General features: G+C 43.2%; 2 protein-coding genes and 1 pseudogene across 3 annotated transcripts; 1 reads left to right on the top strand and 2 right to left on the bottom strand.

Annotated features, from left to right (window-relative positions):
• Positions 1 to 1,418: 1,418 nt before the first annotated feature.
• On the bottom strand, positions 1,419 to 4,466 carry LOC125535081 (cysteine-rich receptor-like protein kinase 44). Of its 2 annotated transcripts, none has more exons than XM_048698139.1 (7): positions 4,298 to 4,466; positions 3,592 to 3,739; positions 3,259 to 3,514; positions 2,774 to 3,002; positions 2,520 to 2,670; positions 2,078 to 2,305; positions 1,419 to 1,914 (listed from the first exon to the last, which is right to left on the bottom strand). In XM_048698139.1, the coding sequence occupies exons 2-7, from the start codon at positions 3,682 to 3,684 to the stop codon at positions 1,507 to 1,509; spliced, it is 1,365 nt and encodes a 454-aa protein (XP_048554096.1). In that variant the 5' UTR covers positions 3,685 to 3,739; positions 4,298 to 4,466; the 3' UTR covers positions 1,419 to 1,506. The 2 variants fall into 2 exon arrangements, with proteins under 2 accessions (XP_048554096.1, XP_048554095.1); XM_048698138.1 differs by having other exon boundaries at positions 4,293 to 4,465.
• Positions 4,467 to 13,024: 8,558 nt separating this feature from the next.
• Positions 13,025 to 18,296, top strand: LOC125535084 (glutamate receptor 2.7-like). The gene is made up of 5 exons (XM_048698141.1): positions 13,025 to 13,353; positions 15,360 to 16,678; positions 16,776 to 17,091; positions 17,216 to 17,622; positions 17,700 to 18,296. The coding sequence occupies exons 1-5, from the start codon at positions 13,068 to 13,070 to the stop codon at positions 18,039 to 18,041; spliced, it is 2,670 nt and encodes an 889-aa protein (XP_048554098.1). The 5' UTR covers positions 13,025 to 13,067; the 3' UTR covers positions 18,042 to 18,296.
• Positions 18,188 to 21,179, bottom strand: LOC125535082 (annotated as a pseudogene).
• Between the last annotated feature and the right edge of the window lie 658 nt (positions 21,180 to 21,837).

The following is a 21,837-nucleotide window of genomic DNA, read 5'->3' as shown; positions in this document are numbered from 1 at the left end:
ATATGTAGTGTTTCATTTGAAATCTCTAGAAAGACAAATATTTAGGAACGGAGGGAGTAGAAGAGAAACTACACATGCCGTTCCATTTATTAGAAGAGAAACTACATGCGGTTTCTCTTCCCTGCAAAAAAAAAACTACATGCGGTTTCTCTGAGGAGCGAAAACTTGGGCAGCAGCATATTTGGAGAAGTTTATATGGTATATATTGATAATCTTGTACATATGGTTTCCATCCAATTTTTCATTCATTAGGACGAGACCGATTGTATTTGCCTATTTAAATGTTTAATAAGTCCGATGTTTTTTAAGCAAGGTCAAGCGTCTAATTAAGCGTCCATTTTGTAAGTGTGCCGTGTATCTACTTCTGAGGCAGCAAAGAATCAATATATCCTACCAGATGTTCGCTTCTCTTTAGCTATGTCTTCCCCTGCTGCCTGCCTATCTCTAGCACAACACTCGTACCATTATGATTCTTGCCCCACAATATGTGAGTTCACACAAATCATTATTCACTGCACTTTTTTATCCATTACTTAGAGGTTCACGAGAGGGAAATGAATAACTTATTTAGTCATTCGAACCACCACATAATTATGGGTTCAGGCGCATGCCAAAGACACATAACTCCTCCTGATTATTTTGATTTACCAAGCTGCTATATTTTATCCTCTTTTTATCCTTTTAATGCCTAAGTTCCATACTGGACACTGACCTGTGCTCTTTAGTACCAGAGAATAGTGGTACAAGCATCGTTATCGTTATCACCTTAGGGTCGCCGCATATCTAGATATACACTTTGTTCTTTATAAATTTGGAGATTTCAAAGGGGTACACAGTAAAGACATCTAAGTAAAATATGAGGGCATCCATTGAGTTTGGCCTACTCAGCTATGCGTCATTCACTGAGTTGTGTTGCTTTCACATTTCGTTCCTTATTTCTCTCATGAGATTGTGGGAAACCTGGATAATTATTTCTTATCTGAGTGTTGCTCATGCTACAGATGGAGGTACATTTCCTGAGATCCAAACCAAGTGGTAAGATAACTGAATGAGGTTCCTTTTATTTTTATGAGTCACGATAACTGTAATCTTCAATATAATGGACCTGTTCTATAGGCATTCAATTGACCTTCTCTTTTTAACACATACTCAAGCCTTCCTGATTGAAGAACCTTTGCCTTGGCTGCTTGTTTGCATATACTCCCTCCGTTCCTAAATATTTGTCTTTCTAGAGATTTCAAATGGTCACCACATACGGATGTATATAGACATATTTTAGAGTGTAGATTCACTCATTTTGTTCCGTATGTAGTCACCATTTGAAACCTCTAGAAAGACAAATATTTAGGAACGGATGGAGTAGAAAGTAATCAGCAGTTAGAGAGGACACTGTTTGCAACAGCTAACTAAAGACCACATAATCGACCAAGAAACAATTAAATAGAACACCCTCTGGGGGGGGGGGGGGGGATCTTAACAACCTCAAAGAGTTCTTGGTGGATGAGACTAGTGGTCCGGTGTAACATAAACGATCGGAAGCTTCACCACATCAACCACCTTATCCGCCATGGCCTTCTCAAACAATTCTTGATAATCAATCTCACCGTCTCTTGATGCCAAGTCTTGGGTGATGCCGGTGTTCTGCACGAAGAGCATGTCATGACACTGCATGTTGGGCGGCGCCGCCTCCTGCGCCTGCAACTTCACGATAACATAACGGCAGGAGCACGGCGGCATGGTCCCTTGGCTTGGCCGCACACTATACTTGTTCTGGTTAATTTTTATGTTGAACGCGATGATGCCCTCCGTCTTGTTGATTATCTGCAGGCAGCATGATGTCTGCTTCCTTGGCTCGAAGACGAACCGCAGCTCCAGGGATGGATCCACCGAGATAATGTTGGTGTCGCAGCTTCTCTGCAAAGCAAAAATAATCAGAGGTCAATTAGTGTGGCCAATCATAGAAACATCGTTAGCAGATATAAATTTGACAGGTCAAAACTGTCAAAACAGAGGATTTCAGAATACTGAAGAAACAGAGGAGTGGCACCCATGCCCCCCTAGTGGTGGAAGAACGTACCTGGACCGTGGCATCATTTGACACATCAGAAGCTAGTGACATTGCTTTAAGCTTAGCTTCTAGTTGATCCAGTTCATGGACAATATCATTGATACATGGCCTTTTGTTTCTGTCCCTGTCCACACACCTTAGTGCAATCTCAACACATGAAGTCACTCCTAGCATGTCTATTTCGTGCGAGGAATATCCAGGCTTTTCCTGCAACTTTTTCCTCCAGATTTCCCTTACCTACATGCAAATTTGGGGCATTAAATTCCCTATAAAGATACTAAATATCTCTCCGTTCCAAATTACTTGACCCATATTTATCTAGACACGAATGTATCTGGAGGGAGTAGTTTGGAGTGCAAAAATGTGAAAGAAACGCATATGTGTTATGTGTTAATGGTATAAACAGAGAAAGAATTATGTTTTCTTTTGCTGGGAGAGAGGTTTTTCTTACAAACTCAATAAACTGTTCGGAGGGCATTTCAGAGCAACGGAAGTAGCTCTTATCCCCGGCCAACATTTTTATAATTATGACCCCCAAACTGAATACGTCAAACTTCTTTGATATAAAGCCACTGTCAACATACTCTGGTGGCATGAACCCGCTGCATTGATATGGAGAATTGGTAAAATATATGAAAAACTTCATTCAGAATCCCTTCAAAAAAATTAACGGCTCAGGGTATAATCGATGATCCATCAACTTACAGTGTTCCATCGCGCATCCTTGTTTGATGTGTTTTTGTCGAAGCAACAAGTCTTGACAAACCAAGATCTCCAATTTTAGGCGTCATACTTTCATCCAGCAAAATGTTACCAGGCTTTAAGTCCAGATGGAAAATAGGTTTTCCCTGTGAGGTGTGAAGGTGATCTAGTCCCTCACAAGTCCCTTTGATAATCTTGTAACATGTGGGCCACTCAAGCCCGCAAGATTCATCTGCAATTATTAGTTCCAAAAAATACATATGAAATGAGATATTGAATCGTTCATCTTGACAGGCAAACTAATATATTATGCAGCCAACTGTCAACCATATATATAGTATGTTTTAAGATAATAAAGAGAAACTTGCATTGATTATTTGAGTCATACTATCAAGATGAAACAAGTAGCACTACAAAAGAGTTGAAATGCTACCCCCTCTGCATATAAGATACTACTTATATCCACAATACTAGCTAGTATAGGTTACCTTGAATGTGTTTATCGAGGCTTCCGCCGTGCATATATTCGAAGCAGAGCACTCGCTCCATAACTGTCGCGAAGACAAGCTCCCCATTGTGCTCCATGTATTTCTTCTGAGTCTGGTAGCAGTAGCCAATTAGCCGCACAACGTTTTGGTGGCGTACCTCACGAAGGTTACGGTATTCGGCGTGGAACTGCTTATCATCGAGCCCCTGCAGTTGATGGAGCTTCTTCACGGCAATTTCCTCTCCTTTATGAGTGGCCTGATAAAATCGGCAAACTTGTCATGGTACAGATCTTGATTGTAAATGTGAGAAGCACGAGAATTAGTCGATCATACCCTGTAAACATCTCCGTACCCACCGCTGCCGACTTTCCTATTCTCTGCAAAGTTGTTTGTGATATCTTCGATCTCATGGAGTTGAATGTCCATGCTGCGGTGGCTGTCTCCCACCCGGAAGGCTTACTGGACGATCCTCTTCTTCTTCCTGAGAAACCATAATTATAATGGGATGCAGCATCGATCGACGACTGCTGCGGCAACGAAGGATTGAATCTACGCCATCGCATCCGTATAGTTTCCGCAATTTGCTATTGCTGGGGCGCCTAGAATTTTTCGCCGACTCAGTAAAGTCAATTCGCAGGCGAACCCCCGAGGGTCAGACGGGGACGACGCGGCTGGCCGCGGCGGAGGCGGTAGCAGATTGACCTATAGAGGAGGAGGAAGAAGAAGGATAATGCGGAGGCGGAGGCGGGAGAAGAAGAAACGGAGAAAGAAGCCTGCTGCTGGAGGGGAAGAAGAAGCAGAGGAAGAAGGCTGATGCTAGAGGAAGAAGAAGGCTGCTGGACCTTTGGATCGGTATCCGACGGTGGAGAGCGATTTGACTAGAAGCAAGCAAAATTCAGACGACCGTGTAAAATGGCCGATCCTATAGTTTCACCAGTACATACCAAGTAGTATATCCACCAGTACGTGACTGCGAGATTTGGCTGGTGGAAAAAGCAACGAACTGAACAAGATGGCGTAGGAGTAGCACTGACCTGACCTGACCTGGAGAAGAAGGAGCGAATGGAAGGCGACGATGGAGCGGAGCAGAGTCGGTTGCTCGTCGACGGCGAAGATGAGATGATGAGGTGAGGAGGATCCCATCCATCCAGCAGCACCGTGCAACCTTTTAATGGAGCGAACGTGCAGCGTAAACGCGTCGTTGTCTGCGGGGAAAAGAACAACGGAGGCCAACGACGTTGACTTAGACCCCGATCTCCTTTACACTTTCTCTTTCCTTCTGCCGGGGAATCTCTTGTACCGAGGAAACCGCGTCTCTGCCTAGCGAGGAACCGGATGAAGCGCGTTTTGCAGCGTCCAATGGGAAGACCAAACTTATTTCATTGTCCTTGCTCGTAAGAATACTCGCGGCAGAGGAAACTAGAATATATTTTTTAAACCCAGTGCTCCTTCGGCCCATAACATAAAAATGTTTTTGACATTAGTATAGTGTCAAAGAAGCTCTTATATTACGAAATTGAGAAAATATAATAAAAGGCACTCACATACACGCACATGCACTCATTTCTATGAACACATAGTCACACCCTACCCCTTGAGCACTTTTGAGAGACCGAGCCAACTTAGGGCCTCTTTGATTCACAGTATTTTGAAAACACCGGAATACGAAAAATATAGGATTCAAGTGGCATGTCCACTTGAATCCTATAGGATTAACAAGGAGTGTTTGATTTCGCGAGAGAAGCAAAGAAATTGTGAGAGGAAGTTGAAGTGTGTGTTAGATTTTCTCTAAAATATAGTACAGAAGATTTCATAGAAAAAAATCCTATGGAATTCAATCCTATGAATCAAACATAGGATTTTTTTTTTAAGATTTCAACCCTTCCAAAATCATGTAGAATTCCTTGAATCAAAGGAGCCCTTAATAACTTGATATTCACGAAGTCATCATAGACGCCCAGTAGTTGACAAGAACGTCTCGTCCTACTAAACGAACATCGCAGGAAAGGCTGAAATAAATTCAGAAACATCCGAGCACCAATGCTAAGTCTAGAACTTGAACCCTGATGAGCTGTCAAAATTATAATGGATTGGAACATCGATCAGATTGCGGTGGCACCTAGAAATACGAACGATTGGTACTATGTCATTGCATTCGTATAGTTTCCGCATTCGATTTTGCTGAGGTGCCTAGATTTTTTTCCCACGTTAGTCAATTCCCACGTGAATCCCCGAGGGTGAGACGGTACACCAAGATCACGTCGAACAAGGGCGTGGCAGCAAGTTGATTGATGGGGATGGGGGGGGGGGCTGAGATTGGGCTGAGCATGAGCACGAGATGGCCCGGGGTGTCGCTGGCGAGGGCTCTGACATGACCTCATCGGAGGCCAGTAGGGGGGGGGGAGGAAGGAGCTGTGGGCAGAGGCGGCTGCTGGAGGAAGAAAAGAAGAGGAAGAAGAAGACGGCAGGTCGAGCAGTAGTTTGATTTGCTATTCAGTAGGAGTGATGTAATAGAAAAGGAGAAAGAATGCTAAATAGTAGAGTGGCTGAACTCTGAAACTGTTGTGTGCTGCTGCTCGAGCAGGATGTGGTATTTTAAGTTTGTAAGGGTTGTTGCCCGGATCTGGCTTGTTGTTTCTGTTTGCCTCATCAATGAAATGGGGCGGGGCCGGGGGAAAACCCCTTTCTTTCAAAAAAAAAAAAGAAGGCGGCTGTTGCTGGAAGAAGAAACAGAGAAAGAAGAAGGCTGCTGCTGAACCGTTGGATCTTTGATCCGACAGTGGAGAGCGGTTTAACTGGAACCAAAAAAGTTTATGCAAGGAAAATCATGTTCTTACGTAAAGCTTCAATACCTACATGTTTGAACTACTAGTACATTTTTTTGTAGAACCTATACGTATGAATAGCATTGCTCGATCTCCTTGACAGAAAAAGCAACGCATTAAGCAAGATGGAGTAGTTGCACTTGCACTGACCTGGAGAACGAAGGAATGGAAAAAGGCGGCGATGGAGCAGCAGAGTTGTTTGCTCGTCGGCGTCGAAGATTATGGCGAATGATCCTATCCAACCGGCAGCGTCGGAGCAACCTTTTAATGGAGCATACACCGGCAGGTAAACGCGTTGCTGGTTGCAGACAGAAAAGAACAAAGCAGAAGACCACTAGTAGAAAAAGGGTCAAACGTGAAGCACATTAGTGCCGGTTTGATATTTGAGCCGGTACTAATGGTACCATTAGTGCCGGTTCGAACGGATTTGTCATTAATGCCGGTTCGTGTTGCTTGTACCGGTTCGTGTTAAACCTTTAGTACCAGTTCGTGGCACGAACCGGTACTAAAGGGGTGGTGGTAGGCTGGCGTCAGGCCGGGGCCCCACGATCACCTTTAGTACCGGTTGGTGGCATGAACCGGTACTAAAGGTCTAACCTTTAGTACCGGTTCGTGCCATGAACCGGTACTAAAGGGGTCTGACCTATAGTACCGGTTGGAGACACAAACCGGCACTATAGGGCAATTTTCAAACTTGAAAAAATCATAACTAAATCATCCTAATTCAGAAAAATACATATAATATATCAAAATTTGCAGAACAAAAGGAGATCCGTTGAACACCAGTTTTCCGTTTTCGACAATTTTTTAAAATCACAAAATTCCAAAGGGAAAATAGAGTTTTTGGGCGTTTTAGAACGTTTTTTTGGACGTTTTTAGCGTTTAGTGCTAGGGTTTAGATTTCAGCGTTTAGGGTTAGGTTTTATGGTCTAAACCCTTAGTTTTTACTGTTTAGCATAGAGTTTCCGACGTTTTAAGTCCCGGGTTTAGGGTTTAGGACAATTTTTGAAATGACAAATTGTAAAAGGAAAAAAAGATATGCTCTAATTTATGTTTTTTTGAATTTTGGTTAAATCTTGTCAAACCGGTCAAACAACTGATTCAAGAAATATAGAGTGTTACTAAATAATTACGCAATAATATTAGTGTTACTAAATAAGTATCTCAGTTTTTTTGAATTTTGTTCAAATCTGGTCAAACTGTGGTCAAACTATGGTCAAACTACTTATTCAAGAAATATTAGTGTTACTACATAATTATTCAAGAATATTAGTGTTACTAAATAATTATTTCAATTTTTTGAATTTTGGTCAAATCTGGTCAAACTATGGTCAAACTGTGGTCAAACTATGGTCAAACTTATTCAAGAAATATTAGCGTTACTAAATAATTACTGTTTTTTTAGAATAATAGTTTCAAACTCAAACGGTGAAATGTGTGACTTCATGCTCAAGCTAAACTCCTGAGGGTTAATAGGATTGACATCTTACTATTGTCAGGAAAACAACAAGTGCAGACTCGGAAACGAAGGAGAATAGACCTGAAAGTTAAGCGTGCTTGGGCTGGAGTAGTGAGAGGGATGGGTGACCGGTCGGGAAGTTAGATGATTTGGAATGAGTGATCCACACTTGAGCAGTTAAGAGAGGTGATTAGAGACTAAATCATCAAATAATTCAGAAAAAATAAAAATAAAAAAAACAATTTTTTTCCAAAATTTTCAAAAATGAAAATTCAAAAAAAAAACCTTTAGTACCGGTTGGTAACACCAACCGGTACTAAAGGTCCCCCGTACCAGGGCGCGAGCTCACGCCACGTGGTGGCACTTTAGCGCCGGTTCGTGCCGAACCGGTACTAAAGGGGAGGGGGGGCCTTTAGTGCCGGTTCCATAACCGGCACTAAAGGCCCTTACAAACCGGTACTAATGGTCCGTTTTCTACTAGTGTATGAACTGTGGTTTGGCAAGAAACCAAATTTGTCGTTTCTGAAAGTTTGGGGCTGTGATGCTTATCTGAAAAAGTTTCAACCTGATAAGCTCGAACCCAAATCGGAGAAATGTGTCTTCATAGGATATCCAAAGGAAACTATTGGATACACCTTCTATCACAGATCCGAAGGCAAGACTTTTGTTGCTAAATTCGGAAACTTTCACAAAGATCCGAAGGCAAGACTTTTGTTGCTAAATTCTGGATAGCATAAAGGGATACTTGAATAAGAGTTTTTCAATGAAAGACCTCGATGAAGCTGCTTACATATTAGGCATAAAGATCTATAGAGATAGATCAAAACGTCTAATTGGACTTTCACAAAGCACATACCTTGACAAGATTTTGAAAAAGTTCAAAATGGATCAAGCAAAGAAAGGGTTCTTGCCTGTGTTACAAGGTGTGAAGTTGAGTCAGACTCAATGCCCGACCACTGCAGAAGATAGAGAGAAAATGAAAGATGTTCCCTATGCTTCAGCCATAGGCTCTATCATGTATGCAATGCTGTGTACCAGACCTGATGTGTGCCTTGCTATAAGCTTAGCAGGGAGGTACCAAAGTAATCCAGGAGTGGATCACTGGACAGCGGTCAAGAACATCCTGAAATACCTGAAAAGGACTAAGGATATGTTTCTCGTATATGGAGGTGACAAAGAGCTCATCGTAAAAGGTTACGTTGATGCAAGCTTTGACACTGATCCGGACGATTCTAAATCGCAGACCGGATACGTGTTTACATTAAACGGTGGAGCTGTCAGTTGGTGTAGTTCTAAACAAAGCGTCGTAGCGGGATCTACATGTGAAGCGGAGTACATAGCTGCTTCGGAAGCAGCGAAAGAAGGAGTCTGGATGAAGGAGTTCATATCCGATCTAGGTGTCATACGTAATGCATCGGGTCCAATGAAAATCTTTTGTGACAATACTGGTGCAATTGCCTTGGCAAAGGAATCCAGATTTCACAAAAGGACCAAACACATCAAGAGACGCTTCAACTCCATCCGGGATCTAGTCCAGGTGGGAGACATAGAGATTTGCAAGATACATACGGATCTAAATGTTGCAGACCCGTTGACTAAGCCTCTTCCACGAGCAAAACATGATCAGCACCAAAGCTCCATGGGTGTTAGATTCATTACAGTGTAATCTAGATTATTGACTCTAGTGCAAGTGGGAGACTGATGGAAATATGCCCTAGAGGCAATAATAAAGTTATTATTTATTTCCTTATAATCATGATAAATGTTTATTATTCATGCTAGAATTGTATTAACCGGAAACATAATACATGTGTGAATACATAGACAAACAAAGTGTCACCAGTATGCCTCTACTTGACTAGCTCGTTAATCAAAAGATGGTTATGTTTCCTAACCATGAACAATGAGTTGTTGTTTTATTAACGAGGTCACATCATTAGTTGAATGATCTGATTGACATGACCCATTCCATTAGCTTAGCACCCGATCGTTTAGTATGTTGCTATTGCTTTCTTCATGACTTATACATGTTCCTATGACTATGAGATTATGCAACTCCCGTTTACCGGAGGAACACTTTGGGTGCTACCAAACGTCACAACGTAACTGGGTGATTATAAAGGAGCATTACAGGTGTCTCCAAAGGTAGATGTTGGGTTGGCGTATTTCGAGATTAGGATTTGTCACTCCGATTGTCGGAGAGGTATCTCTGGGCCCTCTCGGTAATACACATCACATAAGCCTTGCAAGCATTACAACTAATATGTTAGTGGTGAGATGATGTATTACGGAACGAGTAAAGAGACTTGCCGGTAACGAGATTGAACTAGGTATTGGATACCGACGATCGAATCTCGGGCAAGTAACATACCGATGACAAAGGGAACAACGTATGTTGTTATGCGGTCTGACCGATAAAGATCTTCGCAGAATATGTAGGAGCCAATATGGGCATCCAGGTCCCGCTATTGGTTATTGACCGGAGACATGTCTCGGTCATGTCTACATTGTTCTCGAACCCGTAGGGTCCGCACGCTTAAGGTTACGATGACAGTTACATTATGAGTTTATGCATTTTGATGTACCGAAGGTTGTTCGGAGTCCCGGATGTGATCACGGACATGACGAGGAGTCTTGAAATGGTCGAGACGTAAAGATTGATATATTGGAAGCCTATGTTTGGACATCGGAAGTGTTCCGGGTGAAATCGGGATTTTACCGGGTTACCGGGAGGTTACCGGAACCCCCCGGGAGCCATATGGGCCTTCATGGGCCTTAGTGGAAAGGAGAAAGGGGCATCCCAAGGTGGCTGCGCCACTTCCCCCTCCCCTAGTCCTATTAGGACTAGGAGAGGTGGCCGGCCACCCCTCTCCCTCTTTCCCCCTTTGGGGAATCCTAGTTGGAATAGGATTGGGGGGGAGTCCTACTCCCGGAAGGAGTAGGACTCCTCCTGCGCCTCTCTCCCTGGCCGGCGCCCCCCTCCCCCCCTTGGCTCCTTTATATACTGAGGTAGAGGCACCCTAGAACACACAAGTTGATCCACGTGATCTATTCCTTAGCCGTGTGCGGTGCCCCCTGCCACCATATACCTCGATAATACTGTAGCGGAGTTTAGGCGAAGCCCTGCTGCTGTAGTACATCAAGATTGTCACCACGCCGTCGTGCTGACGGAACTCTTCCCGACACTTTGCTGGATCGGAGTCCGGGGATCGTCATTGAGCTGAACGTGTGCTCGAACTCGGAGGTGCCGTAGTTTCGGTGCTTGATCGGTTGGATCGTGAAGACGTACGACTACTTCCTCTACGTCGTGTCATCGCTTCCGCAGTCGGTCTGCGTTGGGTACGTAGACAATACTCTCCCCCTCGTTGCTATGCATCACATGATCTTGCGTGTGCGTAGGAAATTTTTTGAAATTACTACGAAACCCAACATATTTAGTAACACTGATATTCTTGAATAATTATGTAGTAACACTAATATTTTTGAACAAGTAGTTTGACCATAGTTTGACCAGATTTGACCAAAATTCAAAAAAACTGTAATAATTATGTAGTAACACTAGTATTCTTGAATAATTATTTAGTAACGCTAATACTTCTTGAATAAGTAGTTTGACCTGATTTAACCAAAATTCAAACAAAAAAATTGAAATTTGAGCATAACTTTTTTTCCTTTTAGAATTTGAGGATTCTAAAAATTTGCAAACAGGTCGTAGGTTGTCAAAAATCGGATGCGGATTCTCGTGCTGAACATTTTGATATATTATACGTTTTTTTCGACATCGTATGCAAAAGTTATAGCCGTTTTACTTTTTCATGACACTTTTTTGCAAAACATGTCCAAATTTAAGTTTTTTTTATTTTCCTAACTAGTAGATGTAGTAATATAACTACATCTCGAAGAATTTTAGTTTTTGAAGTTTTTATCATTTTCTTTTGCTTTTTACAAAACTGAAAAGGCGATCCACAAGGGGAGGGGGGGGTAGAATTTGAAAATGGGACCTTTAGTCCCGGTTTGACACACGAACCGGGACTAAAGGGTGCAACACCCTTTAGTCCCGGTTCGTGTCTCTAACCGGGACTAAAGAGACTGTTGCACCCTTTAGTCTCGGTTCGTGTCTCAAACCGGGACTAAAGGGCTCATTTGAACCGGGACTAATACCTTTAGCCGCATGAACCGGGACCAATGCTCACATTAGTTCCGGTTCGTGACTGAACCGGGACTAATGGGGTTATCTGGCCCGAACGAAAGCCATGTTTTCTACTAATGTGTTCTTAAGAAATGGCCGTGTCTGGTCCATTCATCAAAATATGTTTTTACAAGATCCCTATCCACAACAATTTTTTACTTCTGCTTTCCGCGAACGAATAATCATTAAGTCCTCTTTTCAGACAGACATACAAAGACACCCGCCAACTGTCGAATATCCAATAAGAGGTTCCATTGAATGAATAACGAATCTGAATCCCATACTCGATCTCATAGATCCCTATAGAATTCAGTGGGAAGTCGTATTTGATGAAAGTCGTATGTACTCGGAGGAAGATCTTTCCAATCTTTCGAGATCCACCCTGTAGTATGGGGTGAAAAAGCAAAAAAAAATGATTTCAGCCTTTATAAAAAAAAGGATTCTGGAACCTCTTTCACGCAATTTCGTTAGTCATTTTTCATTTCAGTTGGAAAATGCAGTCGGCTTTATTTATACCTTTAATTCAGGATCTTTAATTTATTGACAATCATGTAAAGATTATTTGGATTTGAAAAGCTACTTGTGCAAGCATCTAGAATTTTTTAAAATCCAAAAACCTTTTCTATTTATCCATTTTAATTTCATCATTAAATAGAAACCCTCCTAGCTGTAAGAAGCTGTGTTGCTGGTTGACGCGGACCGAGGAGAAAGGAGGCTCAGCAGAAGAGGATTGCCATGGTTCGTCCATCGCATTATTGCAAATTCTAAAAATGTAATTTTTTATATTTTTAGTTAAGTATTTACTTAGGGCGACGAAGAATCTACGAGGAGACTACACCACGTGCTTTCCAGCGCTAGCGCTGGGGGCTTGCCCCGGCAATCGAGCGCCCACGTGCATCACGTGAGGCGCATGCAGTGCAGCTGTAGACACAGCCAAGCTGCTACAGTGCACGTTCGTCGGAGCAGCCTGGGAGCTGCTGCGTATATACAGTATATAAACGAAGGAGGCACGAAACGAAAACCTAGGAGTATTCAACATGTCAGACGACCTCGCGTTGAACGGAATGCGCATGCGTGCGTGCGTGCGTGCGTTCCGATCGATGATGGGCCGTCGATTTGATATGAATAGTGCAGCGCCGAGGCATCAGGCTTTACATCTTTCTCTAATACACTAATAATCATGCGCGCCGGTGCAGATGATTAGCTTTGGATAATACTGCTGCGGCATCCTCGTATAGTATAGCGGAACGAGAAACAAGAAGGGAAGAAGATAGGTGATAACGCCAACTCCACACCATACTTTACTACCAACCTTATCCGCCTGCTTGCATGCATAATGGCTTCTTCCCGTAGCTCTCACCGGCTCGCCGGCGTCCTCTTCCTCTTACTCGTGGCGGGTCGCGCCACGGCAGCGACGATGGCACCGCCGCCACCGCCGCTCAAGACCGTTCCGGTCAATGTTGGGGTGATCCTGGACCTGGCGACGGTGCTGGGGAAGAAGAGCCTCCTCAGCATGAGGATGGCGCTGCACGACTTGTACGCCGCGCACCCAGGCTACACCACGAGGGTGAGGCTCCACGTCCGGGACTCCAACCGCGACGTCGTCGCCGCCGCGTCTGCAGGTACGTCCACCCTCCGCTTCCGCTTCCGCTCTAACTCTAGTGTCGCATCCATGCATGAGTTAATACCATGTAAAACAGACATTTCTGCCCTAAAAAAGATATTTCTGGTAAATGAATTTCCAAAAAATGAGAGAAAAGGTATTTCTTGAAAATTCAGGAGCAGGACGTCTGTATACAATTGTACACAATAAAAAAATCATTGGCTATTCTCAAAAGAAAAAAAATCCAGTAGCCGTACATTCTTAGATGGATCTTAAAATTGCTTCTTCTCCTTATTTTTATATAAAAGATCTTGTTGATTTTGCTGTTTTAGTTCCATTTTGTTTTTTTCTCCTAATGTTTTAGGGCATCCCGACAATTATATACTCCACTCTGCCTTACATTGTGTTAGAATGGAGTACATGTTTTTATTTAAGGGCAGGTAATATTTGCACCTCCCTACTTAACCATGAGATTAAACCGCCCGCTAAATCACCACGACCGCACCACTATTGCTGCTCAAGAACCTCGGCGTGGCCCTACGATAACCGCCACGAAATCATCTAGAAATCCCCGTAAACATGGCAAATTCCATAACAACCTCCCAAAATCCTCTATCCCCAACTAGAAAATTGCCCGCTACATAGTTGCCGAGAGAGGCCACCACAAAATCGTTTCTTCTGCAATTTCAAGTGATATGCTCGACTCCACCCCCCGCCACATCCATCCAAAAAATGAAAAGAAGAAACCTCACTTCACCCCATCGATGCAAAAAAAGAACGGAAATGTTACATGGCGAACATTAGATAGGAGGCCAACTATGGCGAACACCTTCCCCGCCTTATTACGAGAATGGCAGTTTTATGAATAACAAGATGGCGATTTTATTATTGGGATGCTGACATTTTTATTATTATTGGCATGGAACTTTTTTTTATTATCAATATGATGTTAGTCTTATAATTTAAGAGGATGGCTATTTTATTTTTATTGGCATGGGAATTTATATTTTTTGCACTGACATGACATTTTTAAAAAAAATTTGCGCGCGGACCACATAAAGGGAAAAAAATACAGCATGGCATTTTGTTTTTGGTACTTGGAAAAAATAAAGAAAAATGTTCTCCAAAATATGGTTTTTTTAACAGTGAAGAATCTCCATGGAAGAATTCATAAATTTATTTATTTTAGACCACACAACACAGTTTTCTTTAATCATGTATTTTTTGTAAATTTATAAAATAGCACGCATTTTTGTAAAGTAGCATGACATTTTTGTTTCATAATATCCATATCATGGAAAATATACATTTTTATGTTTTTCTCTGTGTTTTATAAGAAAATATGTATTTTCTCTCTGTCATGGCATTTTTCGAAGAAAAAAACGGTAAAATGGGCCTCTTGGCCAATGGGGTTCAGCCCCCCAGTTGAGAAGTTTTCCGTCCGTTCTCTATCATGGCAATTATACATTTTTATGGTCGTCCTCGCACGTAGACCTCAACGCCGCTCGCTCGCTCGCCGTGCTCGGCGTGTTGCCCCTGCGTGCGTGCGGCGCCACTATGCAGGCCGGCGATGCTGATCCCCGCCGTGGGAGGCCACCCTTTCACCCACCAAACTACAAGCGATAAGAGGCGAAGCGGCCGGCCATGACCACCTCAGGAAAGGCGGCGGAGCTCCTACACGACGACCTCAGGAAAGCGCTCTTCCTGCCCCCGCTCCGCCAGCTCTTCGTCGTGCTTCCACATTCCGCCAAACACGTTCCGAGCGTTGTGATACGCCCCGGTTTTGGCTGGCTTCCCCTGCTCGTTCCTCTTTGCGCGGCCGCACGCTGGGCTCGGGCAGCCGCATTTGGCCCGCCCGTTCCCTTCTCCTCGTCCACGCGGTGTGCAAGCGCCACTGGCGAGACCGGATGTTAATTATTGTTGACTCCTAATTTCGCGTATTTTTTTCAAGTGGTCTTCTCACCCCATGTACCAGATGTGATGATTGTTTTGCTCAACTGATTTGATCATCCTTTGGTCCTGCAGCAACAGATCTCATCGACAACGAGAAGGTCGGGGTGATCATCGGTCCGCAGAACACTTTACAGGCAGAGTTCTTGACCTACCTAGCCAACAAAACCAAGATTCCTGTCATCACTTCCTCTGCAACAGGTGATTCAGTCAATCAACATCATGTTCCCTACTTCCTCCGGGCTTGTGTCAAGGGCTCCTTCCAGGCAGCTCCAATTGCCGCCTTCATCCAGGCCTATGGCTGGAAAAATGTCGTTCTTGTCTACGAGGACAACACTTATGGCGTCGGCATTCTTCCGTCCATTACTGACGCCCTTGAAGCCGTCGATGTCCGTGTCATTAACCGTTCCGCCATCCCTACTTCTTCCCCCGATTACCGCATTGATGAAGAACTGTACAAGCTCATGACCATGCAGACACGTGTCTTCATCGTCCATATGTTGCCAGCCGATGCTTCCCGCCTCTTCGCTCGGGCTTCAGCAACCAATATGATGACGGAGGGGTATGTCTGGATTGTCACAGATAACATTGGCATTGTCCTTGATGTGCTTCCCCAGGATACCATTGACACCATGCTGGGTGTTGTGGGTTTCCGGCCATATGTAGCAAAATCTGCGAGGGTCAGCGGTTTCACGGCTCGTTTCGTCACTCGATACAGAGCCAAATTCCATCAAGATCCTGATGTTAGGGTGGCAAGACCCACCATCTTCCAATACTGGGCATATGATGTGGTATGGGCAATTGCGTCCGCAACTGAGAAAGCCATAAATCTAAGGTCTACTCCACGCAACTTAGTAGATGACCCGGAAGTATCTCTTGCTGGACAAGAACTTCTCAATTCCATAATGGATGGGGAGTTTGATGGATTGGCTGGGAGATTCAGGTTTGTTGATAGGAAGTTGCCGGTTCCAGCATATGAGATTGTGAATGTGATTGAAGAGAAAACTAGACGCATTGGGTTTTGGAGCCCTGTTTCTGGACTATCACCTTTTCTCAACTCTAGCACTCGCCCAGTCCAAGATAGACCTAGGTTACGCGCTGATCAAGTCCTGAGAACTGTCATTTGGCCAGGAGATTCAACAACAGTGCCCAGAGGCTGGGACTTCCCAGTAAATGGCAAGATACTCCAGATTGCTGTGCCCGTGAGACGTGATTTTAAGTTTTTTGTGAATGTCGAGGCTAGTCCTAACTCCAGTGAACTTGTTGTCAACGGCTACAGCATTGATGTCTTTGAGGCTGCTGTGAAGAAACTACCATATGCGTTGCGCTATAAGTACATTCCCTATGACTGCGCTAATTCTTATGACAAGCTGGTATCGGAGGTTTACTTCAAGGTTAGCCTCAACCAACTTGTTTCCTTGCCTTTGAATGTGAAGCGTTCTTCATTTCACACTTAATAATTTCCTCTCTGTTTTCATGTTTTGGTGGCAGACGTTTGATGCAGCAGTGGGTGACGTGACAATCATTGCCAATCGAACTAGGTATGTGGACTTCACAATGCCATACACAGAGTCTGGTGTGTCGATGCTTGTCCTAGCTAGGAAAGATGAAGATGAACCAACCATGTGGGTCTTCTTAGAGCCGTTAACGAAGGACCTTTGGATGGCTACAGTAGCCTTTATGGTCGTCACTGGGCTATTTGTATGGATGATTGAAAATCCTATAAATGAGGAATTCAAAGGTTCCAAATGGAAACAGTTCAGCACTTCTTTCTACTTTGCATTCTCCACCTGGACTTTCACGCATGGTATGCCATTACGATCAGCCTTGTTTTATACAAAACCGCAAACTCTGCACATCTTTATACTAAGCATTGCGACTTACTGACAATGTTATTTATTTCGCTCTATTGATATGTAATTCCATGACAGATCAAAAGTTCAAAAGCCTTCAGTCAAAAGTTATTGTGGTGTCCTGGTGCTTTGTAATGCTAGTTATAGTGCAGAGCTACACAGCAAGCTTGTCATCAATGTTAACTGCAAAGAGGCTCCAGCCTTCAGTGACTGACCCAAGGCAACTTTTGCACAATGGTCACTATGTTGGATACCAGAATGGCTCATTTGTGCACTCAATGCTGAGGAGGCTTCGATTTGAGGAGCGCTGGATAAAGGTTTGTAGCACGCAGGAGGAATATGCAAAGGCATTGAAGCTGGGATCAAAGAATGGAGGAGTATCTGCCATCTTTGACGAGACACCATACATAAATTCTTTCCTCTTGAAGTACGGCAAAGGGTTCCAGAAGGTCGGTCCCATTGACAGGACAGTCGGTTTTGGTTTTGTAAGTTCCTTGAACCTAAGCCCAAGTCTTGGAGCGTGCTGACTTGGCTTCACCTAAGATGTCATACCCTTGTGCAGGTTTTCCCTAAAGGCTCTCCGTTGGTGGAGGATCTTTCCAAGGCCATGCTGAATTTGATAGAGGGGCCTGAAGGTTCTCATATTGAGAAGAAGTGGTTCAGTGATCCGATTCTGTCACTGGATTATGGCAGTCTGGACACAGACTCCTTGCGCCTCAGCTCACGGAACTTTGAAGGTCTATTCATCATCAATGGATGCGTTTTAGGTTTGATGATTCTCATAAACTTGTCGAGGCGCGCTTATGCAAAATTCACTGCCAAAAGAAACACTGTTTCTGCTAGTGATGACGAGGCTCAACCTTCGCCGAATGGCAACGGCGTGCCTGCTATCCAGTCCCTCTAGACTGGTGGAGAGTTTCCAAAAAGAAGTTATTTGTGGGTTTGAGTAAGCATATCTTTAATAGTATTAAGTATTACCAGAGAGGTTAGAATTTGCAGTTTAAATCATAAGAAAGGAACACAAAATTATCACAGTTTGTAACCGACTTACTATGACCCCACCACATTTTATTTGTTCATCTGTGTCTGTGTTCTTGACCAAAGAGTCTCAAGAGACAAAAATCCGCTATTTTTTGTAACATATTAACATCCAGCAGTGTGTTTTCGGGCTTAAGATCCATATGCACAACAGGAATGCTGCGTAAAAAGAGTAAACCATCGCAGATCCCCTTAATTATGTTGAATCGTGTGTCCCAGTCCAATGGGATATCTACTTCTGAAGAAGAGATACTGAACTACTGAAGTACTACAAGATAATGACTTGAATATCATTTATTTGTAAGCATGCTAATAGCAAAAATATGATCACAAAAACAAATTGCTTTTTTTTCGAAAAGGGGGAGTTCCCCGGCCTCTGCATCAGAGTGTTGCATACGACCATTTTATTAACCAAATAAAAGTTCGAACAAGGTTCCAAAGTCTCCAACTGACAGAACAAAAAAAAGAAAGCTCACACAGAGCTAAAAAGGCTAGAAACACCAACTAGCCAAGAAAGAAAAGTCACAACCGGCTGGCTAAAGAAAGATAGGTAAACTAATTGCCTATCCTATTACATGACCGCCATCCAAACTGGTTGAAGATATCCCGAGCTACCATCTCCCAGTGGACAGATCCAGTAACCAAATGCTCCCTGGCCTCCGTCAGAGTGAGTAGCGACCACGAGCGGATCAGTGTGGTGGCTCGGAAAATAACCTGGAAAAAGTGAATACGTGATATTCTGTTAAACACCAAATCATTTCTTCAATTCCAGATAGTCCACAGCAAGGCGCAAACTCCAACACGAATATGTCTCGCTAAGTCTGGCTCAATCCCATTAAGCCATATCCCAAATAACGCATTGACAGAGTTCGGTGGAATAATCTTAAAAGCAACGTGGACCGTCCGCCATAGAACTTTGGCTAACGGGCAATCAAAAAAGAGGTGTTGAATCGTCTCATCCCGATCACAGAAACTACACCTAGTAGGTCCTGTACAATTACACTTTATCAAGTTGTCCTTGGTTAAAATAACTTGCTTATGGACAAACCACATAAACACTTTTATTTTCAAAGGCACTTTAACCTCCCAAACATGCTTAGAGGTAGGAATGGAGAACGAATTAATAACATCAATATACATTGATTTAACTATGAAAACTCCAGACCTAGCCAGCTTCTAGCATAATTCATCGGGTTGTTGAAAAAGCTGAACCTCCATCAGTCTCCTAACTAGACGGAGCCAAGCTTCCCAACGATTGCCCGCTAGCGACCGTCTGAATTGAATATTAAGGGGGATAGATTGAAATACCGTTGCAACGAACACCTCACGTCGTTGAACAATACGATATAAAGACGGATATTGAATGGCCAAGGGTGTCTCTCCGAGCCAAGTATCCTCCCAAAAAACGCGTACTAGCACCGTTGCCAATAATGAACTTTGTCCTATTAAGAAAGGACTGTTTGACTTTCATCAGTCCTCTCCAAAAAGGCGAGTCGGTCGGCCTGACTGTAACCTGGGACAAAGTTTTTGTGTGGAGGTACTAAAATTGGGAGCTGCTCTGACCCATCGATTCGAACAAGGTCCGCCAGAAACTCCGGTTTAAGCTCGGGATGTGCGGCACCATAAACTGCCACCAAAACCCAGTTGAAACCATCTACTTTAGACCTGACTCGAAACCTAACCCCGAAGTCGCCCATCACTACACTTCGGACTTCAAGCGAATCGCATCTCACACCCAGCAAGATACCACCCGATCTTCCTCCCGGGGAGAGACAATGCCAATCGAAATCAACACCACCCACAAGAGAGGAAAGAAACTGGGGCGCAAAGTTAGCTCGTCCAGTTTCCGAAAGAGCAACAAAATCTAAACGTTGCTCCAAAGATGCCTCAGCCAGAAACCTTCTTTTAGCCAAGTCCTTCAGACCTCTACTATTCCAGAAGATTCCTTTCATCGATCATCATAGAATTTTTTGGTGGTTCGAATCCTAGCACTCCTATGTACTGCAGAATCAGGATAAATCTTCCGTTTCCAGTTGCGCTTTGGTTTACTAGGTTCAGTTTTCCGGTCCTCATAACCGGGTTCAACGGTACTAACAACTGCATCATCTATGGGCACATCATCATCCCTAGACTCATGGTTGGATGGTGCTAGATCCACACACAGATTATCCAGCACCCTGACCCCTAACGCATCAATCTCATCATCATTCATTGGTTTTACCGCTGCGAGATTACGAATTGTCTCTAAGGCACACTCCGCCTCCAAATCTAAAAGATCATTCACCGACTTGGAAATCTCACTATCCGTAGCCCATAGTGAAACTCCTAATTGGTTTGCATTATTTATAATGTCTTCATTAGAAAAAATGCAATAAAGAATTAGATATGTTGACGGACATACCAGTAGAGATCGCAGCATCATGAAGCTTGGCCGCCCTCATAGCGCACCTCTGCTGCATGTCATCCACCTCCGGGAGCTCCTGAATGCGAGCACTCATCCGTCTCTTGCTAGGTACAATTGTAACTTCTTTTGATCATGTCCAGTGTTGTACCTGAATATAGTGTGACGTAGATTTATGGCCAACCTCCAGTTCACAGTGTTATCATATAGGAGTATTAGAATCTTGAACATGGATGCAATTTGAAACGGGTAGTATGATATACCAAAAATATTATTCATAAGGCTTCCCTGTGGTAAATATTCATAGCATATTGCACTTTGAACAACGTCAGCAATAGTATATCTTCAATTGTTCTGCACCACTTTCTTTAGACTTCCATGACAGTAGCCAACCAATCTTACAGCATTTTCATGTTGGAGGGCCATAATACTTTGGACCTCATTATTGAATGTTTTGTCTTGTGGAAAGGGCGAATTTTCGACAAGTTTCTTCGCAGCAATGGTTTCCCCATCTGGCACAGTTACCAGTTCAACCTCGGACTCTTTGGGTGACATTTTTGAGCAACTTTTAGAAAGACAGAAACTGTTAAAGCACAATCACACCTCATGAATGGTTCTTAAAGCGCCTTTACGAATTTTACGATTCTCTGAGAAATGATCTGCGATATTTATTCAGAAAGTCTAACGGCAGATCCTTTCGCAGTGTGCTCAGCGCTCGGCCTGCTCTCTTCAGCTCTACCTCTGCTGGCACTAGCTAGTAGGTGTTTCTGATGATTTAAGAAACTTCGATGTGAGTTCTCATTTACCAGAGCAAAGAAAAATTTCTACAAGCTATGGGTTGTCAAAATTCTCGTATAGCAGAGCAAAGATAGATATATATTTTTTCATTTTTTGGCGAGACAGCAAAGACAGATTAACAATACACAAGACTAAACATACATGAATTGTTTGTAGGCTAAGTCATAAACATGTTTTTTTCCTCTGAAATAGGAGCTCTTATTGATTCGTTCATTAACATAGGGCAATAAAATAAAAGTATTTACAAGTTGAAAAGAAAATAAATCACAAACGTGTGTTGTAGAATGTAGTACATTTTTGACAGAACACATGTATGGAACCGATAAAAGACCAAATACGTGTACATAATGTTACAAAAACCAACCAGGTTTTGCAAACACATTAATGGGCTAGTGGCGGGTAGAATTGAATCCAAGGAACAATCAGAAAAAATAGCCTTTCGGCACAAAAGTGGTAATTCCTC

This window comes from Triticum urartu, chromosome 2 (genome assembly GCF_003073215.2).
Source record: "Triticum urartu cultivar G1812 chromosome 2, Tu2.1, whole genome shotgun sequence".
Classification (NCBI taxonomy): domain Eukaryota; kingdom Viridiplantae; phylum Streptophyta; class Magnoliopsida; order Poales; family Poaceae; genus Triticum; species Triticum urartu.
Note: the sequence above shows the minus strand (reverse complement) of the source record. Positions and strands in the feature narration are given on the sequence as shown.